Here is a 26,127-nt window from a genome sequence, read left to right as displayed (position 1 = left end):
GAACCAAAATACTTTTATAATGGTTAGTGATGCATACGATGTCTGCCTGCTCCACATATAATCATATGCACCAAGTATAAAATGATACAAATACACAGATCCACTATAACAATAAATACAACAACGCTGCACATTCACAGGGACTCAAACACACTTTCATTCACAACATGAATAACACACCAAACCTCTACGCCACCGCATGAACAGGAGCTTGCAGGCTGCCTGATACACATACATGCACCAAATATAAAATAATAATTACACACTCAACACAGCCACACTATACACAGTGATTTGACCTGTTGTATTGCAGGTAATACACGCAGCCACTACACCACACCATGGCATGATCAACTACGCCATCTCCACATATACCTAGATTCACACGCTATAAAAAAAACAAAAAAATATGCACCAGACCTTTGTTTACCAAAATCACGGGGTTAGAACCAACAAAGTGCTGTATGGTAGAGAACACACCAAACACCACCCACCACTGCGGCTGGTTATGACTTGACTGATTGTCCCCCAAATACTCTTACGTACCCCACTCTAAACACTTAAGAAAAAAAAAGATTCAAGCCAACATCAAGTTACCGACAGGAGTTAAAGGGGTTCGAACCAACAATAAGACAAATATTAGGCGACGCACCTAACTGTTACACAACGCTGCAGCAAGGTGACCGATGCCCACCTGCCCCTCATATACTCATATATACCCCTCTAAAACATTTTAAAAAATCACACGGACACGCTACGCACGTCAACACGGGTTTCATAGAGATTAGAACCGGTAAAGTTTTATATGGTGGGTAACGCACCTAACATCTACACCACCAGTGCAAATTGATTTTCGGGGGTCGTTGTTTCAGCAAATACTCTGACACACACACACACACACACACACACGCTAACACTCAGAAACATACAAACTTACACAGAGCAGCCCAGGGGGTTAAAACCATCAATCGGTCATGTGTTAGACAATATATACAAACATTATGCCATACCATACATGACACGCGGCACACGCCTATTCCACATATACTCATATATACCCATATGTATGCATGGTGGACACTGCATCAAACACCTAACCTGCCGCTGCAATTGGGTTTGTTCGGTCTGATTTTTCCCCAAATACTTACTTATGTACCCCACTCTAAACACAAAAAAACACCCAGCTGCTATAAATGTAACTACAGGAACCATGAGGGTTAGAACTTAGAACCAGCAATAAATCAAATTGTAGGAGAGACACCTAACCATTACGACACACCACAGGATGGTGTCTGCTGGACACCTGCCCCACATATACTCATATCTGCCCCCTCTGAAAACATTAAAGAAACCGTGATGTGGCTCCTGCACTTGACTTGTAGATGACACCTTCTATACAATAATCAAAGCATTACAAAGCAAACACATGATAGACATTCTACTGCTCTAGTTAGACGCCTTTTGATTCCCTAAGAGTAGTGGGTACAGCGTTCATATCAGTTTATCTAAAATTACATCTCATTTAACGTCTTCAACAAGGAAGATCTGTACTATTTTTCATGATGGAGCTCATAGCAACTGTGCGGAATAACAATTCACTAAAGCCCTAGTCATATTTTTCATGAACGCAGAAGAAATTTTGTATTTCAGAGCTGTTCCAAATGTATAATATATAATTTAATTGAAATACAAACAAAAAACCCCCACTGAAATAAATAATTTGGTTCTGTCTTTTTGTACCGTCCCTAAGAGTCACACAGCTACTATACGTTGGCCAACAATACCGGCCCTTTCATGACTGACACTTCACATGATGCATGAGTTATAAAGTAGCTTTTAATATGTTTTCGCTCACTGTCAAACATGCTCAGAGACCCTGTACATGCTAACGGGGCCACACGGTATCCTGGAAATGTTGGACATAGGACTGACAACAATCCCAGTGGATTCAGGTTCCATGGTGATCAATGGTCACCCAAGCTGTTCTGCCATTTATATCCATGTATCCATTGTTATACCAGACCAGGCAATTTACCAGGAAAAGCCCGGACTGTATCATATCGCAAACGCGCTGTTCCTGACAATGTCTATACTTATCACTTTAACATCTAATTATGCACAGTCTCTTGGGAAACAGACACCTCAATTGACAGCTTCCTAGGCAAACTAGCACTCTCACATCCAATTATAGTTCATCCCTCTGTTGTATGATAGGAGGATATCCAGGTTTTGTTTGACACGCCGTAGATAACAAATGATCACTGAAATTAGTCCAGCTGCAGGGTAGGATGGCTGTGTTTGTTGGTAGCTCCGCTGCCGCCTCTGGCAAAAACACAGTCCACTTTCTACCGTGGACAATGGGACGCAAGCTAAATCCATCCACCGAGCCTCCAGCACCTGGCGTCCGATCCAGATCTATGCCGATCTTGCTGTGAGAATATTTAGGGACCCTCACCTCAAAGGTTTCTGGGTAGCATGAAGCTCTATCTTCCACCAATTCTTCCTCCATGGAATATGGTAGATTCGAAAAGGGATTGCCACAGCTTGCTCACTGACCTCCTGCCCCAGAAGTCCTCCAGCTGTTCTCCTCAGCTCTGTGAAAGACAGATTTACAGTAATTGCAGAGCTAAAGCCTCTATTGAGCAGAATGTCTCGATAATCAAGCAACAAGCTAAGCAACAACACTAAAACACAGTCTCCCCTACTGCCCCTCACCCGACTACAGACACACTCTTCAGCCCTAACAACACCTCAACCCTCTACCCTCTATGGATTAGCCTGAACTTTCCGGCCCACAGTTGGATCCATCCCCACATGGACTTGATCCGAAATATGCTTTACACTCTCTACCCGGGGGGTCGGGATCTCTTGTTGAGTTGGCCCCATACATATTGAGGTACCCTGCCCAATGCACCTAGCCCACGACAAGCCGAGACTGTTCCCACATACCCTCTGCCCATCTGCTTGAGCAGGATACATGCGCAGCAACACACTGGGACACTGGGATGCTTGAGGTGGAAATGAGAAACACTTCAAGCAACTCATATCCTACAAAGTTACAACTGCACCACACACCCAGAGGGTCAGCGCCAGATGGTGCCCCTCACAGTAGTTCAGTGGCTGGGCGCCCTGGAGTCATGGGAAGTCACAATTTTGGGAGAGGAAGAGGGGGGGCAGGGGTGGGGTATGTACTGTGATTGTAATTGGAACGTTGGGGACAGTGATCAAACCACGGGCCGGGCCCACATGTCTACTTTTGTACCTGTCAATGACGAAACCACCACTTCCTCATATACTCAACTGTGGCCAGTGAAGGCTCTGCATGTCTACTCGGGCCATCCCAATGAAATCCTAAAGACCTACACCCAATAGTTGTATATTAGTATGGATGGTGGGTGCTTTGTATGCGGGCATGTCCTAGCCACGTCCCTGAACCATTTGTTTACTACAGTTTGACTTGTTAACTTTGTTCTTTGTTTCCATTATTCCTTATACCCGGCCGGCCTCTCCTCTCTGCTGGACGGCTGTCCTGCCACATGAGTGCCCTGGATTTATTGACAGAACCACTCAACCTCACTGGTGCATGAGTGGTCTCTGCTGGATTGTCAATAGGCACTTAATTTGACTCGTTCCTTAGGTCTCTAGTTTCCCTGTACTTACCTCCTCACTCCCTACACGTTCCGGTCTCTAATCTTACCCACGCGGCATTCTCCTTTCCCTCTTCTCTCTCCTCATTATCCCTTCTTTCTATCTCCTCTGTTGCCCCTCCCTCCTCCCTCTTATCCCATTTTTCTCTCTCCCCTCTTACTTTTCCTGGCAGTAGTACTGGCTTTGCCCTCTGCCCACTTTGCCATGCTGACCACCTGGCCAGACTCCTCATCCGCTCAGCCGATCTAAACCTTTTCTCAATCAGCGCAACGGGCTTAAATATCCAGTTGACATCAACTCTCTCACCCCCATGCACTGGAAGACCCTTCCCTCACTCCCGGGGCAGACCCGCGCTTTGGAGGAGTTGGCCCGTTCTGTTGTTGGTGTGAAGAAGAGATACCAGAAAGCCTGGTTCTATTAGCTAGAGTTAGGGGCAAGGTGACAGGACCTCCTGTTACTGCGAGAGGGGGGGCACGGCCTTGAGTGGTGCGACTGAATCCATACTTTGGATCGGTGCCCCTTCTCTCTCCTTTCTCACCCCGTGTTATGCCCACTTGCAGCCTCTAGTGGCCTCCCTACCAGGTTTGGGAACTTAGGCTAAAACCCAATTAAGAGTATCAGCTGAGTCTTGTTACCCGAGTGCAGCCCTCCCCTTAAATACCTGTGCTTTCCAGCCTAGGCTTTTGCATTGTGGTGCGTGAAGGGCAGTACTTACGCTGTCTCTGGTTTGTATCCAAACTGATGTGACCTGGATTTTCATGATCATCTGGTACCGACCTGACTTGCTTGAGTATGTCGTCTGCCTTAGGGCTATTCAGCCTCCAGTCTGTAGCCTTTCCAAACTGTGGTTCCTGTCTGAGGTCTGTGTCCCTATCCTACCAAGGAGTCTGTCTGAGTAATGCAGTCCTGTATTAAGCGTGTTATTGTCTGTGTATACCTGTCAGATATATGCATATAAGTGTTGTTCTGTATATCTACCCTGCTGTTTCTCTTGGCCTGTCTGCCCTTACCAGTGTCTTATCTCCTGCGCCTGGGTTCCTTGACGCCATTGTCTGGTTGCTTCTTTCTATTTTACTCCCCTTTTTCTTTACCCTCTTATATGCATATGTGTAATGTTTAGTAGTACTTTTATCCTTTCCCCACTTGTTTCTTCCCCTTTCAATTCCATCCCATATCCTTACTGGGTAGATTATTCACTTCAACATGGGTTCTGTCTCTCTGAGCTTTGAAATATTAGCATGACCCACACGAATTGGTTATTACAAGTGCAAGAGTTTCTAAATTGTTTAATTGGAATTCTGCTCCTTTATTGCCTTTATGTAAATCAATAAACTTTGGCTTACTGAATTGTTACTGAAATGATGTGCTGTGACTGATTCTATCATTCTACCAAAGCATCTAATGACTTGTTTTACTTTTAAAATGTTTACTCTTGGGTAGGGATACAAACACTGCGTGTATTATCATTGCTGCCTGGAGTGATTCCTTTTAAATGGCTTTTATGCATGTGCAAGGTTTAGTACAGAATCTGTGCCTAAAGTCAGAAAATGCAAGTCTCCCTTAACTGCTGCCATTCAGTTATTTTCATATTAACACAAATATAACTGGTTTTTTATAAAAAGTAGACGTTCAAGGCTCCACTAGGGTACACCTTCCTTGGTGGTAGACGAAATGTATTGTATTCCATCCCGTGTTAAAGGTTCTGAGGCTCATCATAATTCCGAGTTCCTCTATACACTTCAAGCTTTAACCCTGTAGGGGCAACAGTCACAATAACCATTTATTTATGTAATATGACTTGGTAGTACCTGCGTTCTGCCCTTTACAAAAAATACATTTAACAGCAGACCCTAAACGCATGGCATAGAAATGGGATAATAACTAATCTGCCAACTTTAACGAGCCGCTTACTGCCCCAGGTAAGGTGCTGCCTAGGATTAAGTAGAAACTTCAAGAATCACAGAAGGTAATTAGTCAAAATGGCTGTAATTAAGCCCTCTCAATCATTGATTGCCCTCTCAGAACCTACATACTGCTGTCCAGCATAGAAAATAACCAAGCCAAACTATAGCAACTCCCGATGTGCTCGTTGGACAGACATTGCAAAGACTCTGAAAACCTGAACCATTGAGGGGGTAGATTATGTTTTACATTTGTATTTGATGGTGATTTATGTGTGCGCTTTGGCGGATACAAATTCTTGCTAATTTTACTAATCTATTCCCGGGTAAATTCTTCCCTCGATTTGATCCAAACCCATTACCAGTTTTGCAGATACTTTTTTCAGTCTGTCTCTCGCACGCTGAATGTCTCCTTGTCTGCAAATAAATGGGGCTAAAGTAAACAATGTGTAGTTTTTGTCCCGTTTTCATAAGTCTAGTGAAAACTGCAATTTCAACGCTGCGTAGTTCTATTCCGGACAAACCGATGAATACATTGAGTAGAAACCCCCCACAATTTAAGCGATTGAAACGGGGGAAAAAAATGGCACTTTATTACAAATTCCAGTTGTAAAATGCTTTATTGACTTTTTTTTTTTTATATAAATAAATTTCCACTCAAAGAATGCAGAAAACCTACTGTTTGCTTTGCATCACAAGTAATTGTTGCACCATTAACTTTGTATCTCGTCCTTTTTATCTCTGAATTATTAAACCCAACTCAGAAATAATTCAGATTGTTCTGGGGCATATATTGTCAAATAGAAGGAAAGGGCACTGGATGTTATAGGTTCTCTTTCAACCTCACAGCTAAAAGGCAAAAAACATGTATGTTCTCCCATGTTACGTTACACAGGAGTTCAATATCCAACATATTTGAACTGATCTGTTTGCATATATATACGGTATTTCCTTTGTAGCGCTATCCTGTTACCGTCTGTACCCATAACAAAATACAAAGCTAGGGCTGTCTAATCTCGGATGGAATGCTTTGCAAATGATTTTGCACAGCCTATCCTGCCAGTACTCAAAGTCAGGCATCCATAAAGAAAACACCACTGAATCTGAAATCACCAATAAAAAAAATTAATCTGAAAAAATAAAGGTGGGAGTTGCTTCCTTACAGGAATCTGTGGGGAGAATAATCAATACATGAGACCAACACAACGCTCGCAGGGCTGGAGTCAGTAACAGGCGCTGCTTGGTTTATACACAACCTTTTCTGTGGGTGCTAAAAGCATTGTTTCTTGCCTGTCCTTACATCACTCAGGCCTATTCTTTGTTTCTGCTCTGCGAATGAGAGAGACGTCCTGTATAAGGGCGACGATTGTGTCTTAATAAGTAGTGACAATATGGTTGGGAGGGAAAAAGGTTTCTGAATCCGGGAGGCGAGACAATTCATGAAGAACTCAACAGGATAAGAAAAAATCACAGCACAGGGTAAAATTCATCATTTACTTGATTGCTGTCAGAATATTGGAACAAGTTGATTTGCATCTATGATGACATATTGCTGACAATTTGTTGTTGATGCAAAGATTAAACTTTTGGTGCTTTAAACAAATGATTAATGAACTTGTGAATGCTACACGTACGATTAACACATGGGGGGGGTACACTGACAGGACCTTTGATCACAATCAATGATCAGAGCATGCCGTCCCCTTCCAAAAACCAATGAACCTACTCTGTCAATATGCCTCTGCTAGACTCCGCTGTACTCAAGCCTTGTTGTTAAACAGGAGATGAGCCCCATGCATAGCACAACTTATTGATAAAGTGTCCTTTGATCTGGCGCATTGTACTTTATACTTGTACAGACAACTTCATACAGGCATCTCCCGGGCAGTTTTCCTGTGCTACAGCGTGTGCAGATAAACTACAAAAACAAAAAACATTTTCTTTCTACGACAACTGTGTAACGGACACACAACCATGCCAGTCCTCCAGAGCATTTCAATACAACACCATCACCTGTTAAATAAGTATATTTATTACATTATCAAGAAGCTCTTCAAAAGCTTTTATATAGAATCCTTCTTTCCCATAAAATCCATATTTTGCACTACATCTATGACATCACGGCTTTTATCTTTAGACCATCTCTGGCTAAAAACACAGACGTGGCATTCGGGGGGTGGGGGTGTTGAAGAAACACAGTTTAACAGTAACAGGGCCGCCTCGATGTTCCTACATCACAACAAAGGGTTTATTTCTGCATTCTCACTTGACAGTATCAAAAAGTGCTCTAATTAAGTAGGAATTCCCCCTATATAACTATTTGAGGCACTGCGGGTAGCAGATTAGTGAGACACACTTGAGGGGGAAACTGTGGTCCCATTCTAACCAGTCTTCCTTCCTGAGAAGATGTTCCATTGATAGGAGCGATGTCAAGATATATATATATATATATATATCTTGACATTATATATAGCCCTGTGGCTTTAGTGTTCGTTAGACTGTATTCTCCTGCCTCTTAGGCTCCTGTTCTTCTACCCGCTCCTGATTCCAGTCCTTCAGACCCTCTGGTAGAGACGTGTCCTCCTCAAAGCTGCCTGTCCCTTCCACAAACTCTTCATAAGTGGACTTCTCAGCGAACGGTCTAGGTCCCAGCAGTTCAATCATATCGGATTTCTCCAAGACTTCTTTCTCTAGAAGGCGCTTCCCAACCTAAGAGCAAAAAATATGCCAGGAGGTTACAGGTGCTCATGTTTTTACAGTATGTAAAGAAATGTATACATTCAAATATACATGTAAGCAAATATTTAATATTTTAATTAAACATTAATGCTCTTCTGAGGGACGGACTATTGTGACAACCCGAGACTAATAATGCCATGTATAAACTCAGGACTGTTTTACCACAATGCAGAAAGAACATTGAATAAATCCAGTGTTGGTCCAACCCACATTCTATAAACTTTTAATCCATGCCCCACACATTTTCTAGTGGCCTCCTCATTTTATATTTTATAAAGGCCATGATTTACTATGTCAATAAAGCACAAATTCAGTCCTAACTACAGATTATGGGTATGACGTCTGAGTATTAAACTTTATTACACTTTTTTGGTTAAATAAAAAACAAACGTACTTTACAAAGTATTTTAAGATACATTTGCATATGGTGTCTCTGCTTGAGGTAGTAGACTGTCCCCTAAGTTAGAAAGTTATACCAATAAAAATGTGATTTTGGCGTAAGTGAACATTCCCGGTGTTGCTTACCTTCTCCACTTGCTCCCTGTACCGTGTAAGCAGCTCCATGGTCCTATCATAGGCAGAGTTGATGAGATTTCTGGCCTCTTGGTCAATAAGCTCTGCCGTAGCTTCACTATATGGCTTCTCTGCAACCATTTCTCCCTGACGTGGGAGGTCAAATGATACTTGGCCCAGCTTCGCACTCATCCCAAACTGTACGATCTGAGGGAGAAATCACAGAAAGGCAAATTAAGATGCCCATGTTTCGTTTTTACGTACGCAACACCCACCAATGAGATTTCAGTGAGTACTTGACACGAAATCATTGGGTGCAATCCACTGATGGCAGTGTTCACATAATCATATTGTTGAGGGAGTCGCCATGGTATCTCTATAAACATATTTATTTCAGTACCTGTTTATATTTGCTCCCACTTTCTCACCTGTGCATAGGCAGTCTGAGTGACCTTCTTCAGGTCATCCTGTGCCCCTGTGGTAATGCGGCCAAAAAAGAGTTGCTCTGACACACGACCACCGAGCATCATACACATGCGATCAAACAGCTGCTGCTGTGTGTACAGGTACTGCTCCTTAGGGAGGTACTGTGCGTAACCTAAACCTTTCCCTCGAGGAATAATGGAAACCTAACATCGGAGAGGAAAGGAAAAAGGAAATCAACTCAAGAAGTTTGTATTTCTATATGCAGCAAGTGCTAAGAAACATCTTATACCTTGAGTAACGGATCAGCATGCTCTAAAAACCATCCAACTACTGCATGTCCAGCTTCGTGGTAAGCTACGGTGAGCTTCTCATCTGGCTGCAGGACTTGAGTTTTCTTCTCCAACCCTGAGAATAAGAACCAGTGATCACAATATGGAAGTTGCATGAACGACACTGGCTGCATGGGGAATCCGCCTCTACCCTACTTTACGCTATTGATGTAAAGCTGTATACAATGGCCTGATTTGGTCCATACAAAGTACATATTTTGTAAATAATAGATGGTTACTGCCACAAATATGAAGTGCATCAATGCTTGTAGAACCCAAGATGCCAATTCCCTTCTCACCACCAATGACACGCTCGATGGCCTTCTCAAAGTCCTTCTCCACCACAGAGTCCTTCAGATAGCGGGCAGCAATCAGCGCTGCCTCGTTGCAAACATTGGCAATGTCGGCACCTAAGGTAGTAAAGACAGCCAGGCAATTATTATTCAAACAAGCTGGTGATACACAAACCACACCATTAGAAACCCATCATTGAACCCCATTCCCTTCCTTACCTGTGAACCCTGGAGTCAATGCTGCCAGCTTCCGTGACAAATTGTCTACGCTGAGATCCTCGGACAGCTTCAAAGGTCGTAAGTGCACTTTAAAGATGGAGGCTCTTCCTTTTATATCAGGAGGGCCTGAGAGGGAGAGAGGGAAACTGGTAAAGTGGCTCAATTAATTTATACGACCAGCACCATTAAATAATTTAATGGCATTTAAAGCATTAAAAGACTTTTTTGTTTATGTTGCAAGTAAAACACTGGCCTGGTGTATCATGCAAGCATCAGAGAGAGGGATTATTATAGCTTTATACCAATGTAAATCTGACGATCAAAGCGTCCAGGTCTCATCAAGGCAGGGTCTAAGATGTCCGGTCGGTTTGTACCAGCAAGGATCACCACATTCGTGCTGGAATTAAACCCTGAGCATAGAAAAGATTCATTCTTAGGCCATTAGCTAAAAGACCCCCTAAAGTTTCCCCAGGGTGGCAACTCATTGTAGTAACTACACCCCTGAAATTCACAGAGTATAATTATATAACAAGTTATTTACTTTACTTTTGAATCATCCACTTTAAAGCCTAGTTTATGCAATAGCAGTTTGAGCAGCAATGACCTGTTATTTCCAGGATGCCTCAAGGAATGAAAGTTTATTTACGGTCTCTCTTAATTTATTAATCTGTTGTTGCCAAATTCTGTATATTAAGATTATGCTAAAAGGATATTAAACCAGGTGACTAGGAGATACAGCTAGATTTACTATCAGACCTGTAAACCAACACTGCTTACCATCCATCTCCACCAGTAGCTGGTTAAGGGTATTTTCCTGCTCGCTTTGCCCACCAAAGTTTCCTCTCCCCCTCTTCCTGCCGACCGCATCAATTTCATCAATAAAAAGTATACACGGTGCATTCTTCCGAGCCATTGCAAACATGTCCCGTACCTAAGTGCCAAAGAGGGGACAGAAATTGGGGAGTGAAGCTGGGAAGAAAAATATTGGTATATCCTCACCCATCCTAAAGATTCCAAACACAATGCTTACCCTGGCTGGACCGACACCAACAAACATTTCCAGAAACTCAGAGCCATTCACTGTGATAAACGGCACGTTGGCTTCTCCAGCTGTGGCTTTGGCAAGAAGGGTCTTTCCTGTTCCTGGGGGGCCAGTAAGCATTGCTCCCTGGATATCATTAAGATTATGATTAACATGCATTTAAAAACATCTGCAATAACAATAAGTCATAATAATGCAGCCAAACGTAATCGTTCTGCCCATCTTCATTCTTCTTGATGCATACAGTCTTACCCCATGCTTAGTTCTGCATATCTCAATAAACTAAGTATCAAGCAGCCTCTCCTCTGCATTCACTCCTCACCCGTGGGATCTTAGCTCCCAGCTCCTGATATTGTTTTGGATTTTTCAGGAAATTCACAAACTCCATAATCTCCAGTTTCGCTTCTTCACATCCTGCTACATCCCGAAATTTCACATCTATGTTCCCCTTCAGCATCTTGGCTGTGGTCTCCCCAACTCCGAAGAGGCCACCACCTCTCCCTCCTCGGCCTGGACCCATCGCTCCCCTCCTTAAGCTGTAGAGCAGGAAGCCCACTAGGAGAAGAGTGGGTATCAGACTCATTAGGAAGGACCTGCAGAAAATAGGTATGGTTCATAATTATTAACCTCCTAACAGTTTTTGGTAAAATGTTACAATCTCCAACAAAGAAGCCTACATACAAGAGGAACTGTATGCAACCAAGCACTAGGTGGGGCAGGCTTAAAGTTATGGTTTAATGCAGAACTACTTCCTACAGTCTCACTTACCCATCACTCTCTGAGGAGTATATGACTGTAACATGCTGGTGTGGTTCTATCCCCAGCTCTTGCTGTGCAGTTTCCAGATTGCGCTCAAAGCTGTCCACACTGCCGATGTTGAACCATACATATTTCTGTGGGTATCATGGGATCCGATTAGAACAGGCCAACATGTTCCACAATGCAGGACAATCAAGACATACAATGCACAAACTGGACAGCTGGAAAAGGGATGGAAAGATTTGACTCAAGCATTAACAATCCTAAGGGAAATGCTGTTTTGCTGTGTAAGATGCACATGACATAATTGCAAAGGCTATACTGCAGATGCACTCATTATATGGGTTGGTTCTAATGACCACAAAGCAGACATGGGAGAGTATTATATTTAGATGGACTGTTTATCAACATCCCTGGGGTAAATATACTGTAAATTACTTTAACTGGCCTTTCACTTTAATATTTACCTGCAATAAATAAATAAATAAAGCAATATACTGTCAACTATAGTAAATGGTTTACCAGTACCAACAAATCAAGTAAGAATATATTTTATACCTAGCTGGTTTTAGGGAAAGGAATCACAGATGAAGAACACAACAGAGAATCATAGCAATAGACAGGAAAATGATTGCGCAATACTGCAAAGCAGATGATTGAGCAAGCAAAGCCCTCGAGGGCAGGGTTTAAGTTCTACAGCTCACACCTCGGTGGTGGCTCCAGGAACAGGAATCACTCGTACAAACTGTTTGTTTACAACCTCCAGGCGTTCGACCTACAGCAGGAAAAAGCAGAGATATGAACAGACTTAATCAATGTATCTTAAAGACTGATATTACTGCCAAAATTATGACTGTGCTCTCATTTGCAATACTTCAAATACGCAATATATGAGTACGGACCCACTCGACGTGAAAACTGACAGTCTGTCATCTATGTATTATCTCTCTCAGTAGAGCTTCAGTGATTCCTGGTGGGACCTAAAGAAGGGAAAGTCCCTAGAAATCTTCTCTCCAGAGAAGAGCCAAACTGCCTCTTTATTGTTAATAAGACGTATTCTCCCTTTGTAAATAAAACATAGTGAATTGCTATCTGGGCACGATCGTAATCTCTCCTGCTCACTTACCACTCCTCTTGCAAGGTACAGGTGCACAAACTCCTTCCAGTTGATCTCTCTTCCTGTATCCCGCATATAAAACATAAAAAACCCACTGGCGAGTCCAGCTGCCAGTATAAATAGGTTTCGGAAATCCTTATCATCCCAGGGGAAGTCTCCCTGCAGAGAACAGAGTACAAGATCAGATGAACTATGGAAAGATGAACTGTTGGCGCAAACCTCATACAACACGTTGACCATGATAAATAGTGCCTACCGATAACTCATTATCCAAACAGGGTACCACTCAATATCTTAATTCACACACCTTCTGTAACCTTTGAAACCACGACGTGTCATCTTTCTTGCCATCCTTGTTGCTGTTCCCACCTTTATCTCCAGAACCGGAATCCTTTGCTTTATCTACAGAACACAAAGTAATTTAAACCTACTGATGACAGTACATTATTGTGAAAACCCCCTAGCTTTATCACAAGGTTTTTATAACAGGGTTTTCCCAAAGTCACATTTTGCGAAACTATGAACAGACAGCATCTGCACGATCTTCTCACATCACAAATATCAATTGTTTCTTAGAAAACACTTACGAAAGGTATTGCATGTCTTCAGGTGATATGCATACATGTTCAAATAGTCTACGATAGACAGGAAATATTTCTCCTGGGATAATAGAGCATTTGCCACATATATGATGTCTGATATATGATAAGGAGGACAGGTGAGGGTCAAATTATTACCGGCTGCTTTTGGAGTGTTTTCTGAGCCACCTTCCTTGTCTTTCTTGAAATATTTCTCAAACCCTATAAAACACACAAAATATATCTCCATGTTCTGTGTAATTAGAAGAAGAAACCAAAACACAAGTGGTAGTTACTTAACAACATTAAATTGGCAGAAGTTTTCAGGTATACAAACCCAACCACATGAAGTGACCGGGGTTCCCCAACGTGCATCCTTTCAGCACAAAGGCAAAAAGCACAAAACCACGTACCTTTGGGAGGTTTAGACCATAAGCATGATGAAGCCGGCATCAGTTTCCATGTAGGGTTGAGAGGCGTCACAACGCTCCTCCTCACAAACTGAAATGACACGCACAGACATCTTCAAATGACATGCATCTGTGCGCCTAGCTCAACCACGAAGAGACAGCAATAAACCGCTTGCTGTTACAGAGGAAAAAAATCCCCATCAGCATATCACATTAATACCGCCTATAAGGGAAGTCTACAGAAGTTTGCTCTACTGTCATTCTTTAAAGTACGGTACTCCCCGAAGGGATGATGCCAGAACATCTTCAGACAGAACAGACATTCTCAGATTATTGTTCCTTGGTAGATGTTCTGCAGCATCCCTTCAGGCTGGACTTGGCCTTCCTTCCCACATCACTCAACATCTTTAGCTCCCTCTGTCCAGGGTGCTAGTGGAAAGCATCAGCACAAGCCTACATCTCCAGAGCGCTCACAAGCCCTGGTTGGTCTTCTCTAGGGTACCATCCGGTTAATGCTTCCCCCACTAGCTCAGCCACAACATTTTCTCTCTCTCGATATATATGGATAAAATATGTGAGCAAATACCCTCAATATGTACCCTCTCCGCCAACTAGCCTGAACCCAAGGGACTGTGCCTGCGCACTTTTCTCTCTAATACAGAGGCTAGTCGCATTCTAACCTATCTCTGATGTTAAGGCAAAAACCCAGACACGGGTCGCACTTGCTTTTCCGCTCCCTCTCTCTAACGTCAGGGTGAAGATCTGTGCCTGACGTCTAAACATAGAAGTTAAAACAGACACCCGCCTGCGGATGCTCCCATCACTCTGGAACACAGAACACTGTCTTGCAATCACAAAGGATACACAGCACAGTCCATTCTTGACAGGACTCTCTTTTACCTGTTATTATGTCATTGTGACCCAGCGCTCCATTTAATATCCCTTCTATAATGAAGCCTGCACCACCCCCCCTCTCTCTTATACAGAGAGTTAAACCTGCACAACAAGGGCAACGGTTCCACCTCACCTCACCCAGCCCCGTTCTGCTGGACAAACCCCGCAACCTCAGGACGTGAGACCATTTGATTATCCCGGTCGAGACCAGGCGCCCAAGCCCGGCACTCATCTCTCTGTATGGAGCTGAAGCAATGTCACTCAGCCTGCGAGCTCGGAGACGGCCTCGCTATTCCTGACCAGGTTACATCATATGTTATCCAATAGAAACATCTCGTTTCGTACAGGCGTCCTACGGACAGCCCTATGATGGTTTCATAACGGGTCCTAATGTGTCCGTTGCTTATTGCTGCCCGAGTTGTAATGCGGCTTGTGCATATTAGTTCCACATCATGTGAAGATGAATATTACATTCTATTAGTATTCAGATTATCACATTGATTATAGAAAATATTATTATTAAACATAATAAAAATTGTTAAATTGTTGCCTGGTCTTTACTGTTTATAAATCTTAAATATATAAATAAAAAACCTCTCAATTCTCTTCATATATTCTGTAATTTCCTTTATATACCAATATGCCGGGGTTATGCAAGTGATAATTGTGGGTAATAACCCCAATACAGCTGGGCCCAAACTATAGTAATAATAATATTCGTTATGTCCCCATATGTACAATGTCTAATAATTATGTCTTGAAAGCAACCATACAATTTCAATATGTCAAGTATTTGACATTGTACTTTAATCTACAAAAAAGTCAGTTTTTGTAATTGTATAAAATATAGAATTGTGTAATAACGGGACTTTTTGCTTAACGCATTCACCAATTCATTTAGATTCAATATGAGAAGTAAGATATTTCGGGAACAGATGAGGGTGAGACCCCTGAATCTTGATGGCGTGTTTCCAACAGGACTTCACAAATACCATTTGTATGACCATTTACCCACATATATGATCTTATACCCACATAACGAACGAGACATACAGTAATAAATGTTTTCTATGCAACTAAAATATTAGCCCAATATCCTTATAATTAATTTTTATAGAGCCAACAGTTTCCGCAGCGCTTCTTAACAGTCTATACATTCAAAGGGTCTGACAAAACTCGCACAGACAAAGACAAACCGATACGTAAAGAGGTTATCCCAATCTAGATTTACCGTAGAAAACTATGTGTAATGGTGTCTTAAGGACATGCGGGGAAGAACACACCAAAATAATAGCGTTAGCGAAGAATGCAACCTATATATCAAGCCAAAAATGGACATGCTGCTACTCGGAAAACTGGAAACATGTTACTCCTACTAAAACGTTGGTCATCATCATCATTATTTATGAAAAACCTCAAGCATGGTGTTTAGAAAGATGTCCTGCAACCCTAAAACACGTTGAATCCCAGGCAATTTCAAAAGACAAAGACATAATATGCATCTATTTATTAAATTATATATACACGGATTTCAACTTATAAATAACCATAAAGTTGGACTTTCTGTACAGAATTTTCAGACAAAACAATAGAAATATATGCCTTACACAAACCAGTTCATATATCTTTCTACAAGTACAGTGTTTAGCAGAAGGTATAATACCAGTTCAAGATAAAGTTTTTCTCTATCCTGAATTGGTGGTGATGATAAATAATGATAATTAATGTGAACGCACTGTTTCTGACAGTTTTTACAGCCAAAGACGTATTAAGAGGCAAACCCCTTTGTGTTCTTCTGCTATGTGCATTATGAAAAAACTGGATTTTTTGCTGTCCCTGATGGGACTAATTCCTGACACAGATAATGAGGGGTATCAGAATGGCATAATGTCTTCCGGAGGCAGGTTATATATGGTTTGCTCGGCAAGATCTCCAGTTCTCCACAGAGGAATCAGAAGCACATAAAGGGGTTTTATCTGCTAAAGTAAGAGTAAGAAGAGTACAATAAATGCCGACAAAGCTTGATGCTTATTAAAACACAGTCGTTATAAGACACAGAAAATATAGCACCCAAATACTGCCATAGTTTATAAAACGGTCTATACACGATGCTGACAGATTCCTAAGTATTATAGTAAACCGTTTCATGTCTCAAAGAGACCAGCAAATGCAGACCCCGGTTTCTATCTCTCTTTGGGAGACTTAACTATCCCTTTAAGTCTCAAAGCAGAAGCAGATTTAGAAGTATATATGACTACCTTCCTCAATTCTATCCACACCCCTTCAAATACCGCAACAGATGGTTATGTACAATACTTTTCATTTCAAGTTTCACAAGGGGTTGCGTAAGGAAGAATACAAGTTCCATATGTTAAAATTATTAGCCAGTTCTTATTTCTGACCATTTCTCCCATGTAAGCTGCAGATGATGTGTATCTGGGGCATCAAGGACTGGAATACGTAAAATTACTATTATTTTTACAAATAAATAATATGAATTTTCACTATTGTGTGTGCACAGTGCAAATCAGTGGGCAATCACTTTGATTTACACTGCTATCTTCCGATGAGGTAGGTGAATACAAATTAGGAACAATTATACACGTGATGGTGGTTACAGCTTCTTGTTTTTGGAGTTTCCCTAATAATTTTCTAAAACTGCATTTTCACAAAAAGAAAATGTTCGCGTGTTTGGATAAAACTCAGCATTTATGGGTACAGTTGTGCATCATAATAACTCACTTCATAAATAAACATTTTAGTGTAAATCATAGGGGGTGAAAAAGTAAGTTTTCACGGGCTAGAAAAACAAGGAACCCACATGAAGAATGAGATATCTTGCACACATGAGCTGAAAAAGTCTATATCTATGAAGATACTGGCTATAAAGCATATTGAGAGATTGGTATCCTACTAATACGCATCCGCTGTTATTAACCCTCCGGTACGGCTGAAGAAAGCCTCACAGGTCTCCCTAATACAGTGCAAAAATCCGACTTGTAGAGCATGGGAAGCAGCCATTGTGCGTCAGTCTGGAATGTATTTGGTCACCCAGGCACATAACGGAATACACTCTGTTACTGAAAGAACAGGTGAAATGGAGCACATTCAGTAGTCTGTTTAGATGCATTTACATTATTTTTACAAAGGCTCCTTCTTCAGGTTCACATCGTGAAGTCCGGCTTCTATGTAGCAATGACTATAAGGTCTACATTCCCCTCCATTACTTCAGTGCCTACGTTGCATCAAACACAGTTGTCCCTGAACCCCCGGAGGTCATTACTGCCATGTCTCCTCTCCAGGCTCCTGCGTCTGCTTCCGGAGGTTAAGCCTTGTGCACCGAGGACAGCTGGTGGAATTATCATAATAGCAATCCCTACAGAGAAGGTACAAAGACTTTTGAGGGTAAAAACTGTGACACAAAGTCTATTCTATTAAAGCCAAAGGATCAAACAAAAATGGTTTGTTTAATCGATACATCAGTAACCATCTATGTTACATTTTAAAGAATATCCATTAATAAGGAACATTATAGTATTCCCGTGTTACATTAAATGTTCCTACCTTACCTATGGAACACGGCGGCGCAGTCCTGGCACACAGACGTGTGGCTGTCGAACGGAAAAAGAACATCTCCTTCTTTGCACAGCTCACAAACAAAACCTTTAGCCTGACAACGCTGAAAGACACAAAAGACACTGCAAAGTTCACAGCTCCGCCACACCTGCGCTCACTTCTCATTAGCATCCATTCTGCACCTACAGAAAACACGAGGCCTTCTCATTACACACAGTCAGACATTTCCCTCGGATCCTTGTTTTGGACCTTCTCACCTCACAGTCCAGCTTAATGTGCTTTGCAAACGTGGTGTGTATCTCTGTGAGGGAGCAGCCCAACCGGCCGCTGTGCACGTCCAGGAGATCCTGCAGAGAGTACATGTCATCGTTCTCCACGAAGTGCTGACGATCCTGAAGCTGCAGGGAATGTCTAGTGTTAGACAATGTGGTCACATGAAGCTTCCATCAATCACCCCAAGATCACGTTGCCCACTGTCTGACAGATGGTCTCTTTCTCCTCATTAAATCCATCTTTTTAATTATGGAGCTTGTTGTCTCCCTTATGGAGAAGAATGATCTCTTTTTTTGGGGGGGGGGGGTTCCTCTGACCTGTAAGAGTAGACGTGCCTCCATAGCTTCCTTGCACGTGATAAAGTAAGGCTTCATCAGTAGGATATCTTGACGTAGTTTCTAGAAGGACAAATCAAGGGAAATATTATGGAAAGGAGTACCAAGAATTTAGAACAAGGCTGCATTGTTGGAGCATCTCATGGTTTTACAATTCATACAAGGATCTTCACAAAACGCAGGCAGCATATTGGATCTATAAGTAAAGTTATAACATGATCTAAATATTATTAATACAAGGATCGTTCCCCCTGCTGTGTTCTTCATAATGCATAACAGATCTCTGGGTGAATGTTAGCATTACAAGGACTTGGACGGTAATCATCCCTTACCCTTATCTCCACCAGCTCCTCCACATAGTTAAAGAGAAGAGGGTTAATTTCTCGCAGCTTCAGGACAGGCCTGCTCAGCATCAGCGCAAGATACCGCATACTGCACCGGGACACCTGAACAGAAAACACTGTACGTTGGTGAACAAAAGAACTCAGGAGAATAGTGGATAGCGAACAATATCTCTGTCGCCTTCTTTAAGCCGCGTAATATATATATATATATATATATATATATATATATATATATATATCGAGCAATTATAGAGATGATCCTTACCCTGCGTGGCTCAAATTCCCAGTTGTGAATGACGCGGGCAGGGATGACCGCAAGATCGTTCCAGTGGCAGTTGCTGCAGTAATACTGGCCGGTGTAATCGCACTGGCGCGCCTCGCTCGGGACCGCTCCTGCTGGCCATGAAACAACGGGCTTGAGATTTATAGCGCACGCCGATGCCGTGCTGGAGGACATTACATCACCAGAGACACTCACGCAAAGATATAGGTGCTCGACACTCCGCACAGCGGTAATCCTGGCTGTCTAGCCCAGCCTCGGGGCAGATGGACAGCTCGTACTCAGACTGGTGGCTGACCTTAGACCTTACGCAGGGCTTCGTGATCAGATTCAGACATTTGCTGTGGCAGCGGTAGTAGCAGCCTGTTGACGGACAGAATTTTAATCAGCTAAAAGTTCTAAGACTCATAAAGGACCCAAAATTCTATGAACTGGTGTTAGGAACATCACTTGTGCCCCTGAGTGCGAGAAATGACTCCTAGCGGAGCCCATAGAGGGGGAACTGCACCATGCGAAGTAACCATGAGTATCTGAGATGTCAGAATTCTTAGTAAATGATCAAATTGAGTATTTACTATAAATATATCATGCCCAAAGGATAAACTTTGTAGGGTCCCTTGGACTTGAGACTTTATACCGTCACAATGGTTTGACAGCTTTTAGATGTAGCATCAACTCAGGTTCCAGATGACTTCAATGAGGACTCAACGGAGAATCATTGAGTTCCGGCTCCTCAGCTAAGGAGACGTGACTTGAGTCCAACTTAAGATGGTCTCAAGACACTAACTCAAGATCTAGTCAACACTTATCCGCCATAATGCCCCCACCGCCAGGTAACAATGCCTCACCTGTGCACGTGTACCAGGTATGGATCACACCCCAGATGTACGCACTGCACTTATCACACACTTGCTTGACGCTTTTGCTCTTTTCTTTGTAGAATCGGTGCTCCAGTAATATGCGCAGATTGGGCTCGTCTTCGTGCGGGTCCTGAGACACAAAAGGTACACGGCGGGTCTGAAACACGCAGCGCGGGGGGCTTGATCTGCACTACATTTGATCCCCGGTACTCACTTTTAGTTCCTGCAGCTTGAGTCGCAAATGAATAAGCCTGACCACGGCGTCCTTCTGCTTTTCCGAGTGCTCGGGCAGCTCCAGAATCAGCTGCTTACACTCCTCAATGGCTTGCCGCAGCTGCTGGATGTCGGATGCCAGGACTAGGCCCTTCCAAGAAGAAGAAGAAGAGATTGATGATAGGGTGAAAACCACTTGCCTGTCCTGTTTACAGCTGGGTATGCCTGTCCGAATGTACCCGGCACCTTCACCGGTGTCACCCCGTGGCAACAGTGACCCTGTAACGCCTGCCATTATTATATCCTCCGGCGCTGGTTTCTGCGCGCCCCAGTATGTTACAAATCCCCCAGTATGCTTCTCCTCCCAGCAAGGTCTAGCGGACACAACGCTGCATGGGCTGACTTTCAGCAGCTGTAAAGAGGCCTCGTGCGTCTCTCCATTAACGGTCTATCAGCCGATAGATAGGTGGAAGCGACGGATAGAGACGGACGCCCGCACTAAACCTCTGCTCACCTCAGGCCGGGAGAAATGATCTTCAGATACCCCCAGGTCCATTACACGGTCTGGAGGGCAGAAGTCTTTTTCACAATGTGGAAAAACTGGAGGCGAGTCTGACAAAAAAAGAAATAAAAATGAGTAAAAAATATCAGAAGGCTTTATTAGATAATAATAATCATAATAATAATAATAATAGATGAATATGTGACTTCAACTGTGTTAACTACTTAAATTATCCAGGGGTACGTGCTCCGCTATGTGCTCCATACTAACCCCTGTGGTTCAGCCGCTCGCCCTCGTCTCGGGAGCTCTCCTCTTCACTGGGTTTATTGAACGGGTTGAGATGACCCTGTCGGAAGCGGGCTAGTTTGTCATTGTATTCCATATCCAGTCGCCCTGCGAGGCAGCACAGGACGTATTAGGTGCGTTAGTGTGACCATTAACAGAACAGGCGGAATACAGCTGATATATCAGGACGGGCTCAGACGGAGTTAGGTCTGTATATAATATACAGGATCTGACCGCACGTTATCAGGACGGGCTCAGACGGAGTTAGGTCTGTATATAATATACAAGATCTGACGGCGCGTTATCAGGACGGGCTCAGACGGAGTTAGGTCTGTATATAATATACAGGATCCGACCGCACGTTATCAGGACGGGCTCAGACGGAGTTGGGTCTGTATATAATATACAGGATCCGACCGCACGTTATCAGGACGGGCTCAGACGGAGTTGGGTCTGTATATAATATACAGGATCCGACCGCACGTTATCAGGACGGGCTCAGACGGAGTTGGGTCTGTATATAATATACAGGATCCGACCGCACGTTATCAGGACGGGCTCAGAAGGCTATAGGTCTGTATATAATATACAGGATCCGACCACACGTTATCAGGACGGGCTCAGAAGGCTATAGGTCTGTATATAATATACAGGATCCGACCGCGCATTATCAGGACGGGCTCAGACAGCGCTGGGTCTGTATATAATATACAGGATCCGACCGCACATTATCAGGACGGGCTCAGACAGCGCTGGGTCTGTATATAATATACAGGATCCGACCGCACGTTATCAGGACGGGCTCAGACGGCGCTGGGTCTGTATATAATATATAGGGGCTAACAGGACAGGCTTCGGCAGCACTGGGTTTCTAATGATCTGTGATCTGGCTGTATCTGATTATTGAAGGATCTGATTGCTCACTAAACATATTCCTAACTGGCATCAGATAAATGCCCCATGCAGGGGCAGTAGGTCTGCAGACACAGCGTAGCAGTGACTCAGCCCCTGACAGTGGATGTCACAGCACTGGGCAGACCCAGCTGTCACTGGCTGGGAGAGACCATTGTCAACAAAGAGGGGTGCCCGGTCCTCACCTCGGCATGTCCGACCTATCAGTCCGGGGCTTCTGCAGCCAGAATCGGCGGGGAATCGACTGGCCTCTCTCCGTAACCAAACTCGGTACTATCCCCGGTACTCCGATGATCACACGGGCCGGGCTCCGGTTATCACACCATCAGAGCTCCTCCTCTCCGGGATCCAGTCTGCCCTCTAGCGGTCCGCTTTGTGTATTACGGGCTGATGTAGTGCTCGCATATACCGTGTCGCTGTATGCTATGCCTATATTCTGTGATGTGAATTACTGCTTTTGTTATCCAGTTATACAAATATATATATCCATATATATATATATATATATATATATATCCATATATATATATATATATATATATATATATATCCATATATATATATCCATATATATCCATATATATATATCCATATATATTAAATAAAGATCCCGAGCTCAAAGGAATCTAGTATCAGCCACAGCATGTTTCCAATATTTTTTTAAATACTAAATGTTCCATATCAGAGGCAAACTAAATAAATTATTTGCAGGGAAGAATCTCTGTGTTTTTGATACTTTGGAGTGTAAGCTCTTGGGATCAGATAGTCTTTTAGTATATACTGTACAAGGCACCATTAAGCTTTTGAAGAACACAATTTCATGGCATTTAAACTTATTACAAATCCACGTTTCTGCTTTGCAGCGAAAACATTCTTCTCCAAATGGAAGTTGTTATGGAAAGTCTCCTTGGATTAACCGAACGCCTGTATTGGATGTAGATTTAATAGATATTATTCTTTTTGGTGACGATGCCAGGGGTTCAAAACGTCTTCTCTCTCAGTTAGTTAAAGGATTTCCCTGTCTCTTTTCTCGTTTTTCTATAGTCTCCTCCCCTCTGCCTTTTTCTTCTCTCCTTTCATCTCTCTCCTCATCTTTCTGTCCTCTATCAGATATCTTCACTATCCTTTCCCTCTACTCCTTTCTTTTAACCCAGCCTTCTCTTTCCTTTCTCGTCCCCTGCTTGTCTTTTCTCTTTCTATTAATTATTTTCTTTTACCTCTTCTCTCCTTTCTCTCTTGCCCATCCTTTCTCTATTCTCTCCTCTCTTTTCTTCTCCTCTGTTTCTATTCCCTCCTTTCCTCCCCTTTCTTTCACCAGAGTGTCCGGAAAATAGCTTGGCAAAAGGTGGCATCCCTAAGTGAATTCCGCATCTCTACTGCTCTTACTGTAAATGAGACTTAGCTTTGTTGTTTAACTTTCAAGTTTCAGGGAATGACCTCATGTTCTCCAGCCGTTCCATTCAAGCACCTGCTCCATCTTTGGTTCCTTGTGCATTTTCCATGGCGTTTGGAGCAGCATTTCAATAAAAAGCACTTACCGGGGAAGCTTTCCTGGCTTTAGGGTTTGATTAAATGCACTTGGTTGGTTAGGAGTCCCTGGTCAATGTGCACACACATCTAATACTGACGCATACAGGGCACGGGGCGCCACCTTCCAGGGCGGCTGCTCTTCCATATGGATCCAGCCATTAACCAGCATATGCCCTGGTCAGATAAGATAGGGGGCAATATCACAGTTGGGGGGATGGGGGACTTATCTTAAATTATCAGATAATTAACACTGTTTACAAATTTTTTTATCCAGGATTGAGTCTATTTTTAAGTTTGATAGCATATTTTAACATTTATTATCCCTTTCACTCTGAATTTCCCCTTTTTAAAAAAAAAATGCTACTTGATTTAGATTTTCTGAAGGTCCGAGAAAGGAGCAGCGATTTCCTCTTCCTGTTCTCAGGATGCGCCCTCTCTTTGGATGAATCTGGTGTAGTATGGATAGAATGTACAGTTCCTAAATCAAGAATGTCCAGCCTTCGGCCCTCCAGCTGCTGCAGGACTACATCTCCCATAATGCTCTTTCAGCTAAGGGGCCGGCTGAGGAGTATGGGAGATGTAGTCGTGCAGCAGCTGGAGGGACGCAGGTTGGACACCCCTGTCCTAGAGGTAATGCAAATGGTTTTACAACCTAAGCTCATCATAACTCAGGTAAAAAAAACCCTTTCATTGAAATAATTCCACTCTTGTTGGCCGTGTATTGGCCTTTCTTCATTTGGTTTGGTAATATAACATTATAACAAATTGTTCTGCTTTAAAACAATTCTAGTTTTATAATAACAATAATATTATTGTGTTTTTGGACAGCTGCAAGTCCTGTGAGACACATTGTGTCGTTCTACTAGTGCTTTGGGGTAAGCAATGGAATGTCCATGTCTTAATAACCGCAAATGACCCCTAAACTTATGAAAGTCTATGGAGAAAGGGACTTCGTTAGATAAACAGGACTTCATAAGCATGGGCATAAAATGCTGAACGTGGCGATTGAGCATGAGAAATCACCCAAAATATGACATCACTATTTACACTGATGACCTACAAGTCTGCAGAGGAAAGGACCTTCTTAAAACTTTGTAAAATAAAAGGTTTTTTTTTACACTAAACCACTACAATGGTTGGAATTTAAGAATTAACCCCAAAAGAATGTGGCCATCTATCTCCAGTTACATTATTGTTGGTCCTTGAGACCCAATGATGCGGAATGTTGGTCTAGATGAGCCATATTTATCTGCTCATCTCTATATAATAATTTATATATTTATTTATATATATTCAATGAAAAAGGAGCCATTCACTATAACAAAACATTATTTTAGGTTGTTTTTGTACGTTTTCAGACTCTAAGTTCTAAGGAGACTACTCAGTCACACGTTACATAATAATAATAATAATAATAATAATAAAAACTAAGTTCATCAGTTTGTTATTGCGTAATAGTTCTCTTTGCTAAGTGAGGATTCTTTGCTTCGGATCTAGTGTCTGACTGCGGTCTCTTTTTCCCCAGACGAGATAAAACATCGAAAAAGCTGATCATCTGATTGAACTGTGAAGATGTAATTATGGACGAACACAAAGTAGTCCATTCTGTAAATTTAAAATAAACCACTCACATGTCGGACAGCAGGAAGTTTATTAGTAATTTAAAAATAAATAATCCAAGAAAACAGACATTAAAAAAGAAATGCACATAAAAAAAAAGTTTCAGACATGATCAGGTTTAAAAAAAAATGGCAATACACCAAAGTATGGGTGGCTTAGGGGTAATTCTGTTTGGTTGCATGAATGTTTTCGGATACACCCAGTAAGAGGTGTAACTGTAGACCATGTCCCTTTACTTCATTAACTCTCTGTGCTGAAAATACAGATGGTAAAAACACTCGTATTTACTTAAGGTGCCAGATCTCCTCTCCTGCCAAAGTAGGAAACCTTCCAGGGTCCTCAGTTCCTGCCTACTTCCACCTGCCACCTCTACCTAAATTCTCAATGGTCCTCATTCACTTCCATGCCTTAACATCTTAGTCAGTCAGACACTCCGTCCCAATAAAGATCAGCACACCTAGGTCCTGGCAATAAACACATTTTCCGTTGTTACACACTTTCTAGACTCGTATGACGACAGAGTTAAATA

At 42.5% G+C, this 26,127-nt stretch overlaps 2 protein-coding genes across 2 annotated transcripts; both read right to left on the bottom strand.

Moving 5' to 3' along the window:
- Positions 1 to 8,042: 8,042 nt before the first annotated feature.
- On the bottom strand, positions 8,043 to 13,392 carry LOC149299174 (mitochondrial inner membrane m-AAA protease component AFG3L1-like; the record flags this gene model as incomplete). The annotated part of the gene is made up of 14 exons (XM_089486645.1): positions 8,043 to 8,258; positions 8,814 to 9,008; positions 9,230 to 9,430; positions 9,517 to 9,632; positions 9,856 to 9,966; positions 10,069 to 10,194; positions 10,371 to 10,478; positions 10,846 to 10,999; positions 11,099 to 11,236; positions 11,433 to 11,703; positions 11,879 to 12,003; positions 12,576 to 12,644; positions 12,996 to 13,145; positions 13,294 to 13,392. Coding segments are annotated over 14 exons (2,079 nt in total), but the record flags the coding sequence as incomplete, so codon positions are not given.
- A 4,755-nt stretch (positions 13,393 to 18,147) lies between these two features.
- On the bottom strand, positions 18,148 to 21,633 carry LOC149299173 (differentially expressed in FDCP 8 homolog). Its single transcript, XM_089486644.1, has 11 exons — positions 21,522 to 21,633; positions 21,264 to 21,361; positions 20,751 to 20,900; positions 20,525 to 20,666; positions 19,875 to 20,039; positions 19,662 to 19,789; positions 19,385 to 19,498; positions 19,035 to 19,115; positions 18,702 to 18,842; positions 18,438 to 18,547; positions 18,148 to 18,244 (listed from the first exon to the last, which is right to left on the bottom strand). Exons 1-11 carry the CDS (start codon positions 21,631 to 21,633, stop codon positions 18,148 to 18,150), a joined length of 1,338 nt encoding a protein of 445 aa, XP_089342770.1.
- Between the last annotated feature and the right edge of the window lie 4,494 nt (positions 21,634 to 26,127).

Source organism: Sceloporus occidentalis, unplaced genomic scaffold (assembly GCF_023333645.1).
Source record: "Sceloporus occidentalis isolate IW3139 unplaced genomic scaffold, rSceOcc1.0.p SCAF_29, whole genome shotgun sequence".
NCBI classification, from domain to species: domain Eukaryota; kingdom Metazoa; phylum Chordata; class Lepidosauria; order Squamata; family Phrynosomatidae; genus Sceloporus; species Sceloporus occidentalis.
This window is presented reverse-complemented; position numbering and strand designations above follow the sequence as displayed.